This window comes from Pelmatolapia mariae, linkage group LG7, assembly GCF_036321145.2.
Source record: "Pelmatolapia mariae isolate MD_Pm_ZW linkage group LG7, Pm_UMD_F_2, whole genome shotgun sequence".
In the NCBI taxonomy this organism is placed as follows: Eukaryota; Metazoa; Chordata; class Actinopteri; order Cichliformes; family Cichlidae; genus Pelmatolapia; species Pelmatolapia mariae.
In genome coordinates this window covers 25,154,580-25,175,595 of record NC_086233.1, presented here as the reverse complement: position 1 = coordinate 25,175,595, position 21,016 = coordinate 25,154,580, and the positions used below count along the sequence as shown (strand labels likewise).

Genomic DNA, 21,016 nt, shown 5'->3' with positions numbered 1-21,016 from the left:
TGGGAAGCTAAAAGGAACGAGTTGAAGCAGGAGAAACATTTCCCCCATTTATGTTTGTCAAATGCAAACTGAGATTACAATCTGAAACAGTTACGTTGTGAATGGTATAGTTTTAAAGAAAGCGCGATAAAGTATGCAGAGCTGGATATGACAGTGTAGTGCATTAAGAAATACAGCACATACTTACAAAAAAGCCCACACATGTCTCGAAAGATAAAATAATAACTTGTTTTTGCACCTTTGTGTGAGGAAGTGAATATGAAACTCGACTAATATTACCATATTGAGAATGGGAGGGGGAAAAAAACTTCTGCTAACTGAATGAGATCTTATCAAATTAGTTCAAGCGTGCTCCCCCCCCCCCCCCCCCCCCCCCCCCAAAAAAAAAAAAAAAATCTAACTGGTTGAGACCACAGCTGTGGATCAGATATAAGCAGCTCTTGCAGTTCACCCACAGATGTCAGGAGGGAAGACTTCCAGAGACTAACAGAAGATGGCCCTGCTTACATTTGCCCTGCTTCTCTCCATTGCTCTCCAAGGCTGTGGTAAGACAATAAAATAAAGTATAGTGATGAGATTAATTAAAGTGAAGGTTATTAATGAAAATTTCTTCCTGCAGCCTTGACTTACAGCAGCGGTGGTTTGGAAAGCATTCCTGAAGAGTTAAAAGTAAGTGATTTCTCATAGTTAAGCCATGTTTTACATTCAAATCAGGGGTGTCAAACATAAGTGACCGGGGCCAGAATCAGCCCTGCAAGGACTCCAATTCGGTCCACTGGACGGCTTTGGAAAATCTTTTCATGAGTCTTACAGCATTGCCTACTAATAAAGGCCTCCTGCATGGCCACTCAAAGTAGACCAAAATAAATAAGTAAAAGACAGAATTGTTGCTGTTTTTTTTCACTACTTACTATAGAAATTTCTAATTTTTACAATGCGTGAGGTCTTTTATTTACTACAGCAGCATTTCTTTGTCGTGTAGAAAACCTGAGATGAACTGTGGAAATTACATTTCTTTTTCTTATGTTAAAATATCTCAAGCAGTCAATGTGTAGTCTTTAAACTCACAGGAGGGGAAACTTCACTTGTCCGGCCCACTTATGATCAAAGAGGGCTGTATGTGGCCCTCGATGTGAAAAGAGTTGGACATCTGTGATTTAAAATTTAGTAGTAGTTAGTAAAAAGGAAAAAACTCACATAATTTCCCTGAGTACCATGAACATGTTTTGCAGACTTTTCCCCTAAAACTCTTTTTTTTTTGTGGGGAATTGTAATGACAGTATAGGAGTGTGTGATACTTTAGCACTGCTCACAGTGAGGGCAAAAGCAAATGTAAGGGCGCAGTGTTGAGAAGTGAGATTTTCATTTCTTCAAAATGAAGAAGTCTGCTGTCACACGTCGAGTTATAAAAAGTTGTAAAAGTTTTACCACCTACTTTTGAATCCAGATTGAATAAACTTTAAAGCAAACTAAACTGTGCCCACAGCACAGAGATCCCAACACTGCAAAAAACCTAGATTTAGGGTATTAATTTATGTTCATCATGTGATTTTGTTTTTCAGACCGGAGATGTTTGCCAGGACTGCACCAAAATATTTGAACTCCTTGTTGACATGCTTTCCAATGCAGACCTGCAGGTGAGTACACCTGGTGCCACATTCCTAAATGTACAAATTTGCTCACTGATAATATTATCCACATCTTCCATTCCCATATTAAATATATTATATAAGATTAAAATATGAGGCCTGTGGCATGAATAAAGAAAAACTAAATATTTTACATTCCAGGAATTTTTAGTGTAATCTTATCATCTAAAGCACATTTTTCACCTTCGGAGATGTAAATAATCTGTAACCAGTTGTGCATGTCTTAAAAACACACACACCAAACTAAAGGTCACTTCATAGTTTTGGTGGTGAGCCACTTCCTATTTTTTCTAAGAAAAGTTGAAATGAAATTTACCATTCAGATTTTGTTCAGATACACCCACACCCACACCCACACACACACATATACACTTGACTTCCAAGATCCTCTTTTGATCTAGCCTGATCTGGTTTACAGGCTCCAAAGACAGAAATAAGTTGTTTTTTTTATCACTTATGTTGATAAACATTGATATAAAAGAGGATGTACACATGGAAAGATGCAGAAAAAGATGTTTGGGATTTATTACATAGTATGTGTCTGGAGCTTATGTAGCACAGCAGCATGCTGGTGTGAAGTCAAGCAATGCCTTTATTTAATGAACACAGCAGTATTGTGAACACCCCCTTGTTTTCCTTTTTCACACTAACATGGAGTGATGTATATAAAAAAAATAAACAACACATTAGTGTCTGAATATTTGAGTATCCCCAAACACAGCATTGCTCAGTGTCCACGCTTCACCTTTAAGTCTGCTCGGTTCTGCAGCTACGAAGTAACACCTAAAAAATACCAGCGTTTAATCACATGTCACTGTATCAGTGCACACTGTTAATCTCAAAAAACAAAAATCAACCAAATATCTGTTAAGAAAAACCTGTTACACAATACTGTGCAAAAGTCTTGAACCACCCCTCGTTTGGTTGTGTTTTGCTGGGGAAAAGGTGCAGTGGTTCATTGCAATGTGCAAACATACATGGAAATACAGCGTAAGAGACAAAAACAGAGTCTGATTCTAATGAGGTTGAAAGTCAGTATTTGGTATGACCGCCTTTATTCTTCAACACACCCTGAACTGTTTTCTTGTTATTTCTTAATATTCTTATTAGTCTTCAGAAATAGTTCTCCGGGCTTCTTGAAGGACATTCAAGCTCTTCTTTGGATGTCGGCTGCCTTTTGTTCTGCTCTCTGTCAAGATGATCCCACACTGCTTCAATAATGCTCTGGGCTCTGAGAGGCCCATCCATTACCATTAGTGGCAGGCACACTACTGGATGAAATGCATCCCCACCAGTGTTGGGCAAGTTACTTTGAAAAAGTAATTCAATTATAGTTATTAGTTACTTCTTCAAAAATGTAACTGAGTTAGTAACTGAGTTACAATATTCTAAAAGTAATTAATTACTTGAAAAGTAACTATTGCATTACTTTAAAAAAAAAAAAGTTTAACCCTCTGGGGTCCAGGGTATAACTGGCAATTTTAACTACTTTTGATTTTCCCTCCACATTTTACCTTTAAAAACTATTTACTTTGCTTGTTTGGTATCATCCTTTTCAGCACAACCTCACGTGTCTGAATTTACAGTCATGTTTTCATTTTGACATACTGTATTAACACAATTGATCTAAAATCAGACAAAAACCATAAAATCAGAGTAGAAAAAGTTATATTCTTTACTGTAACAACCACAAACATCTTTAATGAATCATATTTCATAACTTTAAATGCAACTATAAATTGTCAATTTTAAAATCCTATGCACAAGTTTACTTTTACCCTTTTTTTAAATAACCATTTCAAACTATTTACAGAACAATCAGCTGTTCTGCATTCAATAAGATGCCACACAAATTATTTGTGCCACTTCAAATATTTCTGTCCACTATAAAGGAGAACATCACAGCCTGATACCTGCAGGTCTGACAGCAGCAGGTGTATCACTCCTGTTTCTACCTGGAGCAGTAGCGGTTTTAGATACGGGCGACACGGGCAGTTGCCCGGGGCGGCATCGTGGTGGGGGGCGGCATCACGGGCATCGGCAAAAAAAAAAAAATGCTCGTACTCATGCTGCCAGCGCATATTGGGGATGGCATAGGCACCGATCGGTTTTCTATCGCCCATTTGCTGGGAGTAAGGGCGCCCTCCGTTTGCGAGGTGCGCCTGCTGCTTGCGGCACAGGGAGGAGAGGGCGGGGCGGCGGGGGATTCACTGTCTGGCTGGAGCAGCATCTAATAACCAACTTGCAAAATAAAACAAAATAAAAACAAACCAACAAACACGAAAACACCAGACATTATGATACAGACTTATAATTTGCACCGATGTTTGTTCGAAATTCTATACGCGAAAAGTGAGAGCCCTCGGTGCGTCTGCTCGCTGCTGAAGTCAAAGTAAACTTTATTATCATCTCCGCTTCATACAGTCCAGTATATAGAGAGACGAGACGACGAGGCTCCAGTTACAGCAGTGCAAGTAAACAAACAATAAATATTTAAGAGTAAGAAAATAAATATACACTTTAGGACCAGGGGTAAAGGGATCAATAACAATTTAAAATGTATATTTTAAACTTTGTTGATTTAAAGTCTCACACACAACCCGTTTTTAAAATTTAAAAAAAGAGAAAAGAAGAGGAGGAGTGTAGCGACTTCCACAGTCGCTAGAGGCCGGGGATTGAGCCTGCCTATTTGCCTGACGCGCTGTCAACTGTACGCAATAATGCGAGAGGTGGAATTGCTTGCTTGTTTATTAAAGTGCTTGAAAAGTTTACAGAGCAATGTGATCGGCTCGCGATTCAAACTCTTAAAACATCACAGCTCTAATGCAACAAGGGGAAACTCGTTGGCTGCGGTCAACAAAAACTACGGCTACCCAGCCCTCCTCTCTGTCAAAATCAAACCAGTGAAAGACAGACTGACAACGCCCTCTTAATGTCACCGCTAGCACCCACGTGACTCCCGTTACACATCACCATAGCAACCAAACAAATGAAAACCCAGTGATCATTAAAATTCAATACATTTAATTATGGCTCCTACAAGGAGAAACGAGCAAAAGCTACAGGTAAGCAGATGTGTCATTGGATAATGGCAGGTCATGTATCCTAAAACATTAAGAATCAGAATACTTTCTTAATCCCTAAGGAAATTATGCGGGTTACAGTTCCTCCAAGAAAAAATGGTAAAAATAGTAACACTAAGAGACTAAACTCCAAACAATATATACAATAATATAATATTAATTAGTCATTGTCAATTGTTGATTTGTCCTGTTCTCATTGTATGACGAATTATGATGTCTGTTTGGTAGCCGTTTGCATACTGTGCATACTCTCTCTCTCTTCATATATAGGGTCATATATGTGTGTGTGCGTGTGTGTGTGTGTGTGTGTGTGTGTGTGTGGAGGGGGGGGTTTGGGGGCGCCAGAGGGCGTGTTCGCCCGGGGCGCCAAACAGGCTAGGACCGCCACTGACCTGGAGACAGCAGTCGCCTCATTGTTCTGACACACAACACAAAACTATCCACAACACTACACACTAACTACACAAGACAACACATTAACTACACACTCCAAACACGCTAAACGTCACAAATCTCTCACATCTCAAAACTCGCTCTCTCTCTCTCTCTCTCTCGCCGTCACTCCTAAAACTTCCGCTGTTTTTTTTGTTTTGGTCATAAGCAGAGAGTGCTTGCTAGCGCTGTCCTTAGTAAACGTGACGAAACTATTGAGGAAAAAACGCCACGTATATATTGTTTATCATGACTCTGGTTTTACGTGGCCTATCAACATAATTTAAAAACTGGTATATATCACCTTGTTGTTTTGTCTTTAAGTGGTCATGTGATTGACTTACCACGACTACTTTATTCTTCCTCAGTCAAACAGCAGCACTCATGCGATTGTTTTGCCCCCTGAGCTCCAGGTGTTGTGCTAGACAGTGATCGTGATTGCTGTCCGCGGGAGCGCGCAGCTGCTTAAAGCTGTAGCGTCCAGATTACTTACAGCTACTTCCGTGCTACTGATATAAGATGCGGTAAGCGGAACACAGCTTCAACCGTCTGTTTGTTGAAAAATGGTAACGGACCGCGTTTCCTTGTTAGTAACTGTAACGGCGTTGTAACGATAGGAATAGTAATTAGTTAGATTACTCGTTACTGAAAAAAGTAACGCCGTTAGTAACGCCGTTACTTGTAACGCCGTTATTCCCATCACTGATCCCCACACAACAGCAGATGCCAGATGGCTGTAAACACTCACTGTTGGATCTCTTTACTGAGCTCCTCTGAAAATGACTTAAAACCAAAATGTTTCAAATGATGATTCATCACTCCATAAGTCCTGTTGCCACTGATTTTCAGTGTAATTTGGTCAACCTACTCTCGTTATTTCCCTTCCTTATGAATGGCTTCCAGACAACCACCCTGTCCACTCAGACCATCTCTTGTTAGGCTATGGTGAACACTTTTATCCTCTATTTGTCCAGTTTCCTGAAACTTTTTAAGGACACGCTGCACCTGTCTGCCAACCTTTGATTAGGTTGGTGCAAAAATACTACTAATACTAGGTTTTTGATGCTTGAATGCATCATAGGTCAGGATTAAGTGTCTTAACAAGAAAAGGGGTTCCTCAAGACTTTTAAATAGTATTATATAGAGGAAAACTAAAATAATGTGAGAAAATATGAAAACATATAAATAAAAAGTAACATATTTGTGTAATGCCTTGTTCTCAACCACTACCACATGACACCATAGTAAACAAGTCTGAAAATAAAAAACTGAATGGTATTCATTCAGTTCACTTGTTAACTCTGTGACTGTTAAGATTTTGTACTGAAGCTTTATATCCACAACACTGATTCTGTTTCAGGGCCTCACATAGTATTAGTAGGTGGTTAATGAACATGTTGTGATTGGTTGAAAGCTAAAGGGGCAGAAGACAGATTTAAATGCATTTTAATAAATCAACAAGTTTATTTATGTAATGTGAAAACAAAAAAAAAAATAAAAAATGCCACACTTGCTTCTCTGCTTATTTAGCTGAAGACAAAATGGGCTACCAGTCTTTAAGTCAATATTCTGACTCACCGCTTTATTCTGCACAGAAAAAGATCATGAATGGCATTGAAAGCGTGTGTGCACTCATGCACGGTCCAGCTGCCAATCTCTGCAAACAAGAGGTGGAGAAGATGTTCCCACTGGCCATCAATTTTGTTACTTCAATCTTGGTAAGTCTGAGAAGTCCAAGACCGGATGCATCCTTGAGTATGGCATTTCTGACACTACTGAGAGGTCAGTAAACACGTTTTTCTCTCTTCCACAGAAACCAGCGGAGGTTTGCAAAATCCTTGGGCTCTGCAGCTCTTGTGATAAAGAGCAGATGCTCAGCTATTTTGCCCAGGAGGCCCTTCAGGCTGCTGTGACAAGTGATAATGTGAGTATCTGAAGTTTAGAAAGACACAAAAAAGAAAAACAAAAAACATTGTGCTGAACTGTCTTGCCATTTATGTGCCTCAATCAGGTGAAGCCCTCAACTGAATGCTCCTTCTGCACCTTCCTCATCAAGACTTTGGAGGGTTTGCTTCCCAAAGAAAGAACAGAGGTGAAACACGGTTATGTAGCGCACATGAAAACAGTACTTCCTTGTGCTGCACGCAGACACTTAAAAGCAATCAGACCACACAGCTGAGAGTAATCACTCTCCGTTTTTTTTTTTTTTTTTTTTTTAAACCTGCTCCTCTTCTACAGGAAGCTGTGGTCAAGCTGCTGGAAGAGATTTGCCATATTCTGCCGGCCTCCTACCGCAACCAATGTGAGACTGTGATCGACAAGGTCAGCAGGACAGTGCTGGATGCAATCCTGGCTTATGCGACCCCGCAGGCCATCTGTCACCTCATGCACTTCTGTAAAGGGGAAGAATCTCAGCTTGTGGGTTAGTTTGCTCTCCCTTGCTTTTATTGCAGTGATTGTGATTGTTTACTTAATCTGTCATATGTTGGACACAAGATCTCCAGAGACCAGGATGTCCAATAATTTGTCTTGTACATGCTTTATATTTAAAAAGTTTAAGTGCAGACCTAATATGACATGATTATACATTAGTTACAACTGCGTCATTCATGCTTTACAGTACTTTTAGGCCCAGGAACTGAGATTTAAATTGGATGCATCAGTCTAATCTGAAAGCACAAATCAAAATATACAAAACCTCCGTTTAAAGAATTCTCAGTTACCAAGCGAACTTTCATCTCCTGCTTTAAACCTGCAGATCCATGCACTCTGACAACATACAGATGCAGAGACATCAAGACTGCTCTCAAGTGTGGAGTAAGTAAACCTCTATTACAATGAATTCACCCGTTCAGCTTTCAGACACTGCAGTATTACATGCGATGCATGTCTCACTCTGTGCAGACTCTGTTCTACTGCCACAAATTTGCCTGGAAGCCTCTGAACTACAACACAATCTGAAGGGTTAAGGTGGGTGCACATTGATTACAGTTTGTGTGAAATCAAAGTAAAAAACATGCAGTATCAATAACACAACTTCTTTTCAAAGCAGATCTAATAAGAGTCAGCGTGGTGGACGCAGCAGATATTTCATCGAGCACCAAATCTTCATCAGCTTGACATCTGCAGCATTTTAACAGTATTTCACATCCCAATTTGATTTCTTACTGCATATTGTAATTTTTGCATTACATATTCAGCCTGCACAGAGTTATGAAATCCAGAAAACATTGTGTTTAAGTGTCATCTTTACTCCACTACTGCTACTTCTTGTAGCAGAGTAAACATTACTGGCTCAGAGTTAAATTTCACTTACTGCCTATGTGCTTTTTTTATACCAACCATTTATCAAGTTTCCTGTTTCTTCTTTAATAAAGTGTTTTTGTAGTGTTTCCCAGCTGACTTGACAACTCATCCTTTGCTGTTAAATAGACTTATGTTTGAGATTTAGAAGTCAAACGAGGTAAAAGTGCTTGAGTCGACTGCTGAACGTAGGGTGGGCACAGATATTTTAGTCTTTAGTCATCTTCCTACTTTCAAGTCAGCAGTTTGGCAGAAGTAATAAAGCACAAATAGAGACGGTTTCTAAGTGTTCGTCTTTACCACCTCGCAGACATAGGATCACTTCTGCTTTATTTAAAAACATATGAAAGTGTCATCTACAGCAGCACAGTTTAAAGATGTTGAAGTTAGCCCTTCATATAAAACAAGCACAGCCTGTAAGCACAAAGCAAGGGTGCATTTTATTTCAACAGTTTAAGAGAAAGTCAACAACAAATCACACTTGGAAATACCAAAGACGGAAACTAGCCTTGGAGTTGTCAGGGTCAAAATGGTAAGTTGTGTACTTGGAGGTAGGGGAAGAGGAAATTTGCAAGAGGAGAAAAGGCACTTTCTCCCCCCCCCCCCCCATGTTTAGCAACTGCTGACAGACTTAAATGATTTATAAAACAAACAAACAAAGCAAAAAAAAAAAAAAAAAAAAAAAAAAAAAAAAAAAAAGTGAACAAGGGAGGGAGTGCTCCTCAAACACATCGTCCACAGGAGACATGTAAACAGGCTGGTTTCTCTGTACAACACCAACTACCATTTTCTCCATCTGTGGATGAGCGAGAGGAGACAAAGTTTAAAAAGTAGGTTCCTTAATTGAAATAACCAGTGTGACATTAGCCCCTTTTAGACACAGCATCCTGTTACTGTGATTGCATCCTGATGTGTTTGCTGCATGCCTGCAAGAGCCCGATAAAAAAATAAAACTGCAATCTTACCAAACACTGCAACATTAATATATCACTTTAAGCATGCGCCAAGTCTAAATGAATGCAGTCACATAAATGCGACACCTGCATCTCTGTGGGTTGCTCAACTCACAAGACAGTAACCCAGAAATAAATACACTGGACATGGCAAGTTATCTCACCAACTCTTCCACTCGGCGGCAAGATTAAAACAGTCGTCTACAACTGATCCCTCTATCAGAGGCTGTAGATCTCAGAAGCACAGTGCAGCAGACGGCAAAATGGGAACAGTAAAGTGTGGTTACACTTCACAGGAGAAAATTTCATTAGCACAGCAATAAGTGCAAGTAGTCTTTTGCACAAATGCCAGATATAAAGCCTGCGGGACGACCGTCACCATTGTGGGAGTGTGTGAACAAAGGTGAGGGGAACATCAACCCTCTTTCAGACATGTTTGCCAGATTTGTAGGAGCAATTTAAATCTGTAGTACATGCAAAGAGCCACAAGGTGGTGCTACAGGAGTCAGACTAAAAACCTACTTCACTATAATTTTGGGGAACACAGCACCATCTAGCTGCATGATGCAGGCATATTTTAAACCTGCCAATAACCAACACAGGAACATCCAAATGCTGTAAGCCTGAGTTCAATCAGCATTTAGGTGAGAAGTGCAACAGGAAAAGCATTTAAAGGCAAATACTCTATAAAAGCCTCAGGTTTGAATCTAGCCAGGGTCCGACAATCACGCATACATGAACAATTTAGAGTTTTAGCAAAAAAGTGTATCAGTCTCTTTAAAAGAACAGCAGTTATCTCAGAACAGTTTCTCATGGAAACATTTGATTTGTCACAATCATAGCCCACAATGTATGGCATTAAATATGAATACATCTCTTTAAAAACAAATATTTTAAAAGAAAAGCTTCCTTTACAACTTCTGCATTTGATTAACAGCATCTGTACATGCTATATGTAATTTAGGTAACCTTAAAAACTACTAACTGCAGCTGTGCGGCGCTCACATCTTTGTGATGTAGCTTTACTCTTCATGTTCCACTTTCCCATTGAGTTCAGGTGGGACAAACCAGGATAGGCAACAAGATTGGGAAAATGTTTCTGAATTAAAAAAAATTAAATAGACTTGACAAACATTCAGTTGTCCCTCCTTGCTGGTCAAACTTAGGTCCCACATTCAAACACCATCATAAATTATTTCAAGTACGGTGTTTCCACGAGATAAAGGCAGCCCCTGCTTAGAGGTGACAGAGCCCAGGTTTCTCTGTAATACACCCAGACTCTGTCTCAGTAATGCCAAGTACTGTGCCTTCATCTTGGTCAGCAGAACGTTGACACATTTAACATAATTTGTAACATTCACATGGTTTTAAAACCTACAAAAGAAATCGAGGTACAGCCCAACATAACCACAAGATCATAGCAGCTTCTGACTTCTCTGTAAAACGTCAGAAAACACTGGCCTGAAGGGACAGCACAAACAAAAATATAAATAAATAGAAAAAAAAACTGTAGCGTTTGACCCATCTGTGCCATCAAGAGGTTTATAAAAAAATATTTTTTTAAAAAAAAAGGAGTGCAAGCGGAATAGAAGATGTTTCTGTACTGTGAAGTTACCGTCAAGTTAGACATAAAACATTCCCACTGATCACTTCTAAAACTACACTGCAGTGAGATTCTGAATTTGAAGGTTGTGGAATACTAGAAGTGTTTTCATTACTGTAAGTATGGTTTTAATACGGAGGTGTCAATAATACCAGATTTGCTGACATACAAATCGGTGCACTCTTTTCATAGGTGTGCCAGGAAACATGATCGCCATTAACTATGCAAAAGACAAAGAAATGCACCAGAGATGATTTGAATCTGGCTGCAGCGCTTAAATTCTGGTCTTGGCAACTGAACTGAAATAGCCATTTTTTTCTCTGCAGGGATGTGTACCAAAATGTGGATAAAGGGCATTTTGTATGTAGCAAAGGCTGTCAAAGTGTGGCTGTTTGTGAGAGGAATTTTAAAAAAGGGAGAAGACTGGAAGGAGGAAGGATGACAGATACAAGGCCCATTAAACCGGAGGGGGGTCTTCAGTACATCAGCTTCTTTGGCACCTCCCATGAAAAGACGTCACGACCAAAGTGACCGTAAGCTGCTGTGTGCTGGTAGATGGGCTTCTTCAGGTCAAGATCCCTGAAACAAGAATTAAATAGAGTGACTCGCCAGCTAAACACTTAAACATTTCTGCTCTTTGTAGTCGCCATCACAAATGCTGTTTGGTTAAAGGAACTGTTTTAATAACATACAATAGCTGAAACTTGTTGTTTAGAGATGTTAAAAAACATTAAACTGCAAATTGCGACATTCATCCATTTGAGTGTGTGGATTTTAGGGGGAGGGGAGAGAAGAATAACGTCTGATTGGGTGAATGGCACTTTCACTGCTAAAATATCATAGAGAAGTAAAACCACCTACTTTGTGCCCAATTTCACCTACCAACTACTTGCCAGCTGGTCAAGGAATCCACATTTTTCTCCATAGTAACCGTAGGCTGCCAGATGGTCACCGACCAGTTTCTAGGCCTGTACAGCTAAGGACTTAGACTACATGACTAGCCTTTTTATGCCTCTTGTTTAAAATCAAATTACAACAATCCTAATAAAACAGAACTGAAGTGCAGGTTTGGTAGCAAAGATCTGATACTGTCACAGAATACCTGACAATAACTCCTGGACGGAGGTCAAAGTTCTTGTTCACAATGTCCAGCAGCTCCCTTTCACTCTTCTGGGAGGTCCCGTAGTGGAAGATTGAGACAGAGAGGGGATGGGCAACACCAATGGCATAGGATACCTAAAACAATTGTTAATTATAAACACATCATTCAAAAATAATGACAGGGGAGACATTAATGCCAAAGCACTCCACATGTGCTTTAGTACACTGATCAAAGTTAAAAATCTGCTCCAATTCAATTATGAGTGTGATAATACAGAGCTGATAATTGCTGCAGTTAAGCCCAGGAATAGTGAGCTTACGGACAAGCTACAGAGACCAGTTAGAACTGCTCACCACTTGATTTGCTTTCCCAATAGAGCAGCATTGAGAACTTTTTAACTGTAGAGTACATTTTACAACACATACTGTATACACTGATCAACAACTCAAGTCTAGGCAGTAACACAGAAAATATTTTCTACGCTCTTAGAAAGCACAGGAATCCAATACCAGCAAATGAAAATCCAGAGCAAGATGCAATGATGCATTTACAATGGTAACAGGTTTTTGCAGACAAATTAAATATGAAAACATTAAAAGGTGATTAAACCAATAAGCAGAATTCGATAGATGACAAGCTGGTGCACGACTGTCTACTGGGAGCTGTAATCACTGCTCTTTGTGAGATGTAAAACCATGAATTTGAGTACTTTCAGTTCTAGAGGCAGCCGAGTTTTAAATCCCATTATATGCAGGTTTTAGATTGAGTAAAACTGATATACTGTGTACTCACCTGGACCAAGACACGCTTGCAGAGCCCAGCTTTTACTAGAGATTTGGCCACCCAACGGGCAGCATAGGCTGCAGAGCGGTCTACCTTTGTGTAGTCCTTCCCAGAAAAAGCTCCACCACCGTGGGCTCCCCAACCCCCGTAAGTATCGACAATGATCTTACGCCCGGTCAGTCCAGCATCACCCTGCCAGAAGTAAAGGTGGAGGTATTAGTCCATTAAATCTCACTAGAAAGTTTACTGACCTTAGTGTGACAGCATGGCTGCCTTCAAAAGGTTTACAGCTTTTGTCTCACCTGTGGTCCTCCAATGACAAAGCGACCACTGGGCTGCAGGTGGTAGATGGTGTCATCGTCAAGAAACCCGCTGGGAACCACGGCTTTCACCACCCGCTCCTTCAGAGAGCAACGCATCTCATCCAAACCTACGCCCTCATCGTGTTGCACAGAGATCACAATTGTGTGGACGCGCAGAGGTACCATGGCTCCTCTATCCTGCCTGTACTGAACAGTCACCTGAGGGAGAAAACAAAAACAGGTGATGGCTCCAGCTAGTATGATCACATGTTTGAACAAACGTAAGCAAAACAGTTTGCAGGAACATCCTGCAATAATAATGACATGCATCTGTATTTACCGCAAATATTTTCACTGCCTGTGGCTAAAGCATTGACAGTTAATGTGAGGATGTCTTTTAGCTAACAGTATCTTTCCAAAAAGAGCATAAAAAACCCACAACACAAATCTTCATTTCTTGCAGAGCTCCCAAAATGTAGGACAGACAGTATTGTCCAATTTTATCTGAACTATAAATATAAATGGTATAAAGATGTTGTAGCTTCTGTGTTTGAAAAGTGAAACCTGTGCACCAAAGCTTTAAATCTGCAATGTTTTTAAGGTCCACTAGGTGGAGATACCTGCAGCTGGCCTATGGGAGGACTGCTTTCTTTTTTCACAATGCTTTTCTGGTCTTTCTCCTTTAGATACCAGTAGTGGGAAAATGAGGGATTAGGGGGAAAGACATGCAGCAGTGAACCTTTGATTGGAGTTGAACTCGGGCTGTTGCATTTAGCTTTTCAACACACAGTTACCTGCTTACTATGTGAGATGAACTGGTGCCCAGGAAAGACTAAGAGTAAACATGTTCAAGTCAGAATGTACTCTTTACAAGTCAGTTTTATAAACTGTCTTAACACATCCCATCAGAACGGAGGATAATCCATGGTATGACTTTGGTCTACCAAGTTGTTAGCCAATGTGTGTGCAGTTTCACAGTCAAACCCGCTCCTTTCTCCTCACATCAGGTTTTAAAAAACACCAAGATGGCAAAAAACTCATTTTGAGGCTTCAAAGCTGGACTTCCAGAACTAATGAGTGGCATCATGGTAGCTACATCCACCCATCCACCTTTTACACCGTCTGTGTGAGTGAACCTTTATAAACTGCATCAAAAATGTACAAGAATCAACGGCAAATGCACCAAAACAGGAACAGAGGGCACCAAGCACTTTAAACACAGAATATAAAACATTACTAGGGCTGTTCGATAGATATCTATCTATCTATATCTATCTATCGGATGACGATATAAAAACATCTATCGTTTCATTTTAAACTATCGTTTGTTTCGTGGTGTCGCAAAATAAACTGTTTACTGCAATATTTTTTCATTGTTTTGATGGTCACTGTAGTGGCTATATTAATTTCTTAAAGTTCTCTCTTTCTCTAATATTTAATATAACCACACTATGGATGGATAAGAGCCTGTTTTTATGCGTTGTCGTTAGCAACAGCGACGGTAAAACCATCACGTGTCCACTTGTTTATTTTCCACATAAACCTTTCGCAATAAAGCTCAAGATCCTGTTGAGACTTTTCAAAATAAACTGAATTACGTGAAAGAGTATGCAGATTGTTTATGGATGAGAAGCAAAAAAGAGCCGCCAGGTGCTAAAAAAATAAACCTTAGGCTCAAACGTTAGAACAGGCTTTTCCCCGCAGCACGCAGTGTAATAAATACTCAAAGAAAATGGCGGCCGTTACAACTTACGTCTAAAAATGTATAGCTTCATGCATCGGTTAAAACACTTGACTCCAGGTACACGACGCCCAGCTGGAAACACTTCACGCAAGTCGAGCTGCCCGAGATTAACATTTTCTGTAAATTCTGTGAAATTTTTGTGATTTATATCGTTATCGGGACGATAGACGTCTTATATCGGGATATGAGATTTTGGTCATATCGCACAGCCCCTAAACATTACCATTCATTATTTATACACAGTATTAAGATTTCCCTTTTACAGAGTGTCAAAGCAGGAACTCAACATTCAAACCACACTTAAATCTGCAAATACTGTCTAAATTATTCAGTACAGTCAGAAATGGGGTTACAGCCAATTACCAACTAACCATAAGTGTACAAACTGAAGAGGGGGAAGAAAAAAAAAAAAAAAAAGCCGACCAATAGAAAGAAATAAACAAACTTAGCTTCCACCTACACTTATAAGAACTTAAAGAACTGGCTCCAAACTGTAAATATACTTTGACCACATACCTGAGTTTTGGAATCGGGGCGGAGCCAGGGCAGCTCTCCATTTCTGCGCAGTTCAGCCATCTTGGCATTGAGCTTGTGAGCCAGGACAATGGTAAGCGGCATGCACTCCTCAGTCTCATCAGTGGCATACCCAAACATCAGACCCTGCCACAGTTGCAGTCATATGTCAAATCATTAAAGTACATTACTGCTACATTTCTGGCTTCAGTTACTTGGCTCTAGACCAAATGTATGAATCAGCTGACCTGATCACCGGCTCCGACATCCTCCTCTTTGCGATCCAGGTGAACGCCCTGGGCAATGTCAGGGGACTGCTGCTCCAAAGCCACCAGCACATTGCAAGTCTTGTAATCAAAGCCTATAAATCCCCCAAAATAAGCCTCAGTAAAATGTTTCAGCTTATCATTATACGTCAAAATAAAGTAGTATTAGAACAAATTTTGCGTCAACTGAATTTGTCATTATGTGCAAACAAGATCTGTAGACCAACTATAGTTGATAATAATAAGAAAAAAAGTTCAAGACTCTGTCAGCCTACATCCGTGATATCAGTGGCATTAAGCCAGAGTGGTGGCACAAGTCTTTTTATAAAAAGGGTAATAACCAGACTTCAAGATTTACTGTAATTTTCTCCAAGAGAGAAGAGAGTTACCATTACTTTTCTTTCTTTGGCCTTCTGGATATAACTGCACACATTTGAACCGGAGCTAAACTCACAGCTGGCTGATCTTACCTTTCGAAGAGTCGTTATAGCCAATATGTTTAATTGTGTCCCTGACAACCTTCTGGTAGTCCACATTAGCCCTGGAGGTGATTTCCCCAGCCAGCAGGATCATCCCAGTCTTGGCAACAGTTTCTGAGGACAAAAAACAAAACAAAAACAATATGCAGTGAAAGCAATGAAACTAAAAGCAATAATGCAAATGGCCTGAAGCAAATGCAGTTCATTAATAACTGTTGCCATGTCTGCACCTAAACGCCACCCTAGGGCAGAACTTTGAAAGCACATGATAGATCATTTGAACACAAGCCCCTAAAACAACATTTTAAAAAAGTACATTTTCAGACTCGTATTGTTTCAGAGATCATGTCAGTTTACGTCAACTACATAAATTTCACATTGTTCATACTGGTCAGAACTCACCAGTGCAAACAGGAAGCAGAGGGCTGATTGTTTGACAGATATACTTTAGAGGAAGAGCAGTAGTGCAACAGATACTGAAAGTAACTCTAGCAGAAATTGCTCTTGGCAGTAAAAGCCAGATTTACAATTTGACGACATCATAGCCAAGCAGTACCCTCATAAAGAGGATTTTAAAAAGTTGTGTATATGAGTGTGTCAGTTTAAGGGGTCCTAAAAGGCAGAAGTAGAACAGATCCCAGGCATGATAGTACAAGCTGACATTTCAAAGTTAAAATGAGTTATTGGGGCTGCACGTCAGCAGACGTCAGTTTAGTTAAAAAAAAAAAAAAACAAAACAAAACAAAACAAAACAAAAAAAAAACCACAACAACTACCCAACAGTGGATTCATGCTTCTGGGTTTATTTGGCACAGCAGACACTTAACCAAAAGCCCTTCTGAAATTTTTCATAGAAATCTCTCTACATATCACACCAGTGCAGTCAACACTGATAGGCCAGTTCAATATCAGTTTCCTCCAGTGCATTTCAAACTACTTCTGCCACCATTTTTGGAAGATAATAAATCAGTTCAAAGAGAAAAATCAACTGGTATTCTGGAGCAATGGAGGAACACCACACACAAAAGCATGCATTGGCCATTTGCATAGCCTACATTGTATGTGCTACATAATTTAGACTCCTGTGTCAATTCTAAGCTTAACTGGGTTTAATCAGTCACTACCAGTGTACCAGTGGTTAATTCAGTGTGGATGATGACTTATAGATGGTGCTGGTCTTGTTTTGTATACTTACTGCTGTGGCATAAGACTCTACATTTAAAATCACATCAATACTCCCTACAAGCTTCATGATCAGGATATGAGAGGTCATTCAATATTGTTGTGGAAAGATTTGGAGAACAGGTTTCAGTCCAGCAGCACAGATTTTCAACAAACACTTATGCAGAAACATTTCTCCAATCGAGAACAACAATAACAAATGCACGTGTTGTCAAAATATATGGCTGAAGGTTATTTAACCCAGACAATCTTTTAAAGATGAGCTTGATGTAGTTGAACCAACATTCTTTCCTGTGACCAAGTGAATACCAATGTCTCATTTGTGTGGGAGCACCTCAAGGCCCAGAAAAATTACACAACACAAGCCAAGTAGTTGCTTAGGTTTAAACATTAAAAATTTGGGATAAATAGATTTAATCCTTAGACCTAGCATCTTAGGGTGTAGTGCGCCTGCATAAAAGCTTGCATTATTACATAAATCCAGGAAACGTAAGAATTTGCCGAGGACTTTTGACTCATGATACCGTTCATTTACAGTGGCTCCTTAGTCCTTGAAGTTCATTTGAAATTTGAGAGATTTTTCACAGGAAGGCAATGCATAAGAAAGTGTCCCTAAATGTGCTAATGCGTTAAATGCATTCATGGGTGGTTCCTTACCCTTTTTGTAACATGCCCAATTCTGCATACATATGGTTCAACAGTGGATCATGTGCCGTAGTTTAAAAAAAAAAAAAAAAAAAGCCTTCATGGTTGCCCTGCCTCTTTGACTTACCACATGCTACTTTGGCATCAGGATCTTGTCTGAGGTGTGCATCCAACACGGCATCACTGATTTGGTCACAGATTTTATCTGTGGAGCAAAATAAGCACAACAGTTTAATGCGATTCCTTAGTTTGGTTGGTAAAATGATAACAGCTGATATTTTACTTCATAATTAAATGAATGAAACATTAAATTATGCATATTATAAAAAGCAAAAGCCAAACCAAATTAAAAATTACAGTCATTAAGAGAAGGTTTTACACTTCTTGTCACTTAAGGCATTTTGTTGAAACCCTTTTACTGGATAATGACTAGTTTTCAATCAGTTGTAACAAAAGCAAAAAATTATTTCAATGCAAAACAGATGCAAAGATATTTGTGCTTGTGTTTGCCCCTTCATGATGTAGTTTCCACAGTTGATTGCTTGAATGCAAAGAAATTGAAACCCGTAGCCTAAACTCCATATCCACATATTTGGAGGCCTTTAACTATAGTATAAGACCAACCATAGTGTGTTGGTCTTCAACTTCAACATTTCCAAAAAACAAATTTTAGAACCGGTGCGACAGGATTCACAAACTGAGACTATTCAGCTTCCAGGTTGTTGAAGCCGTTTTTCTTCCCTTACAACTGCAAAGGCTGTGAACGGGACTACTTTGACCCCAGAGTTGAACACTAGCCCCTACAGTACCTATATTTAGGAGTACTGGTAAGCCTATTATCTGTTGCAACAGAGCTGCCCCAGTATGAGACTGAGAACTGCAGCACACTGTGTCCCAAGCTGCTCAATAATTCTTCAATTAAAGCATGAAAGACCTCAGTTTTGGCTTCTTGTAAGTCTTTTCACTGAAAAGATTTAACTAGTCTTGTCACAGCAGTGAAAGCACAGCGTTTTAATGATTGCTTAAGTGCAATCATTAAAAGTAAGCCCTTACAGTGAATTAGCCAACACAAAAGCAGTCCTGCCACAGGCCCTAGCCTCCTCATTAAGCTTATTAAGTTAGGTTTTTGTTTGAGCTGTTTAGGAGAGGTGTCAGTCTGCGACTTGAAAAGTGGCGATAACGCGGGACAACACAACTCCTAAACATCTCCGACAAATTAAGCATCATTACCTGCCTGAACTTATGCTATGATGCAGTGCTAAAGGGTAGCCAAGGGTCCTAAATAATCACAAATTTGCGTTTACTGCCAACACCCCCAACGGGATAGAAACATCTTGACTACTCGCTATAAACTGACGGAGGGATGGGGTGGATGTGATTGACAAGCACCAACAGTCCGGGCTAACGTGGTGTTAGCATGCCAGCTAGCCGCCATGCAGCTAGCATGCAACCGTGACTGAGCTTTCAAATAAACTATTTCCTTAACTTCTAAGGAGTATAAATGATTACAGGTAGGGTCTGTAAGGTGTGTGGGAAACTTTACATTTTGTATAAACTGTTTAACAATCCACAAAACTCTACAGAGAAGCCGAGCAGGCCATTCTTTCATTCATGTTTTCTGAGTTAAGACGATCCAAATATCAGTTTTATTTAGCTTTAGAGTTTAGCCGAAATTAGACTGCTCCAGCCAGTGTAACTTTTAGCCCTTTCCCCTTTAAAACAACCTTTACATTTATAGTTTTCGCCGCATTTTCACTTAAATCACGTTCTGTTCTCTTCTTTGTGTCCCTTTTACTTAATATTCCCTGACTTTACTGTTCAAAAGTAAATTAAACAAGCCACTGAAATTATTATTTCTAGCTTTACAATAAACTCCACTCAGACATGCCAAGCTAGCAGCGCTACCCAACCTTGTTTGACAGGCTAACAAGATGCTAGGCTAATTATTATGGTCAAGGAGGAGGGGGGAGGAAACTACCTCACAGACAGGGAATGGCACGTTAAAACTTACCGGGGTGTCCTTCTCCAACTGACTCAGAAGTGAAGAGGAAGCAGTCTTCATCGTAAACCGAGCTGCTGCTGTTAATGAAACCGTTCATCTGGTAGTTCATTTTAGCCACTCTTAGCTAACAAGCTAGTCGACTATATACCTACTTACACAGCTTTGATACAAAACCGGGAGACACGTTTTACACCTTCACCCGGGTCACCTGCTCGCTCTTCTCTCACACATACACATGCACACACACAAAGCGACAACCACAGTTAAAGTTCAGGGAAAACAGGACGGACCAGACAGCTGAATTTATGGTCTGCACAAATTTCCTCAGACCCCTCAAGTCATTGCTCTGCAGCCAATGTTATTGTTGAGCACAGACCATGTGGTGCTCATGGGCGTGCTCATACCAAGACCTAAACGCCAAATGGCCCTGAAGACAAATGGCAATAAAAACTCAAGCGTGAACCCTGAGATCTGCTGCACGCTGTATTTTGTTGTGTTTAGTATTTGGAAAGCAGTTTCCAACGTTTGTGACAAGATGTTATGGTCTAGAATGTGGAAATACAAAACTAAGAACCCTAATAAACCATGATTGCACTATTAAAATATGTGCCATGTGAGGGATTAATTTATAGCGAGACTGTAAACATGTAAAGTAAATATTTTCCACTGTACTGTGTGCAAAGTGTTTTCATATTTTTTATTTGTACTGAAAACATTATGAGATGTGTAAAGAGAATAGGAAGAGGTCAAACAGTTTTTTGGAAAAATGTTTGTAATTCCCTCTGCACCTGCACAATGGATTTAAATCAAACAATTACCATGCGATTCAAGTAGAGACTTTCAGATTTAATTCAAGGGCTTTAGCAAATGTATTGCATTAACTGTTTAGAAAGTACAGCCACTTTCAGAGGCTCAAATGCAACTGAGCAATTGACTGACAAGCAGTTTCATGGCCATGTGATGTCTTTCCCCCAA

General features: G+C 39.8%; 2 protein-coding genes across 2 annotated transcripts; one reads left to right on the top strand and one right to left on the bottom strand.

Annotated features, from left to right (window-relative positions):
* The first annotated feature begins 433 nt into the window (after window positions 1-433).
* On the top strand, window positions 434-8,561 carry LOC134630880 (prosaposin). Its single transcript, XM_063478637.1, has 10 exons — window positions 434-545; window positions 620-669; window positions 1,563-1,637; window positions 6,760-6,882; window positions 6,978-7,088; window positions 7,176-7,256; window positions 7,403-7,586; window positions 7,923-7,981; window positions 8,069-8,134; window positions 8,217-8,561. The coding sequence occupies exons 1-9, from the start codon at window positions 494-496 to the stop codon at window positions 8,123-8,125; spliced, it is 792 nt and encodes a 263-aa protein (XP_063334707.1). The 5' UTR covers window positions 434-493; the 3' UTR covers window positions 8,126-8,134; window positions 8,217-8,561.
* A 327-nt stretch (window positions 8,562-8,888) lies between these two features.
* Window positions 8,889-20,398, bottom strand: mat2aa (methionine adenosyltransferase 2Aa). Its single transcript, XM_063478636.1, has 9 exons — window positions 20,051-20,398; window positions 18,167-18,244; window positions 16,204-16,326; window positions 15,716-15,828; window positions 15,471-15,614; window positions 13,211-13,429; window positions 12,918-13,100; window positions 12,126-12,259; window positions 8,889-11,602 (listed from the first exon to the last, which is right to left on the bottom strand). Exons 1-9 carry the CDS (start codon window positions 20,148-20,150, stop codon window positions 11,500-11,502), a joined length of 1,197 nt encoding a protein of 398 aa, XP_063334706.1. The 5' UTR covers window positions 20,151-20,398; the 3' UTR covers window positions 8,889-11,499.
* Window positions 20,399-21,016: the final 618 nt, after the last annotated feature.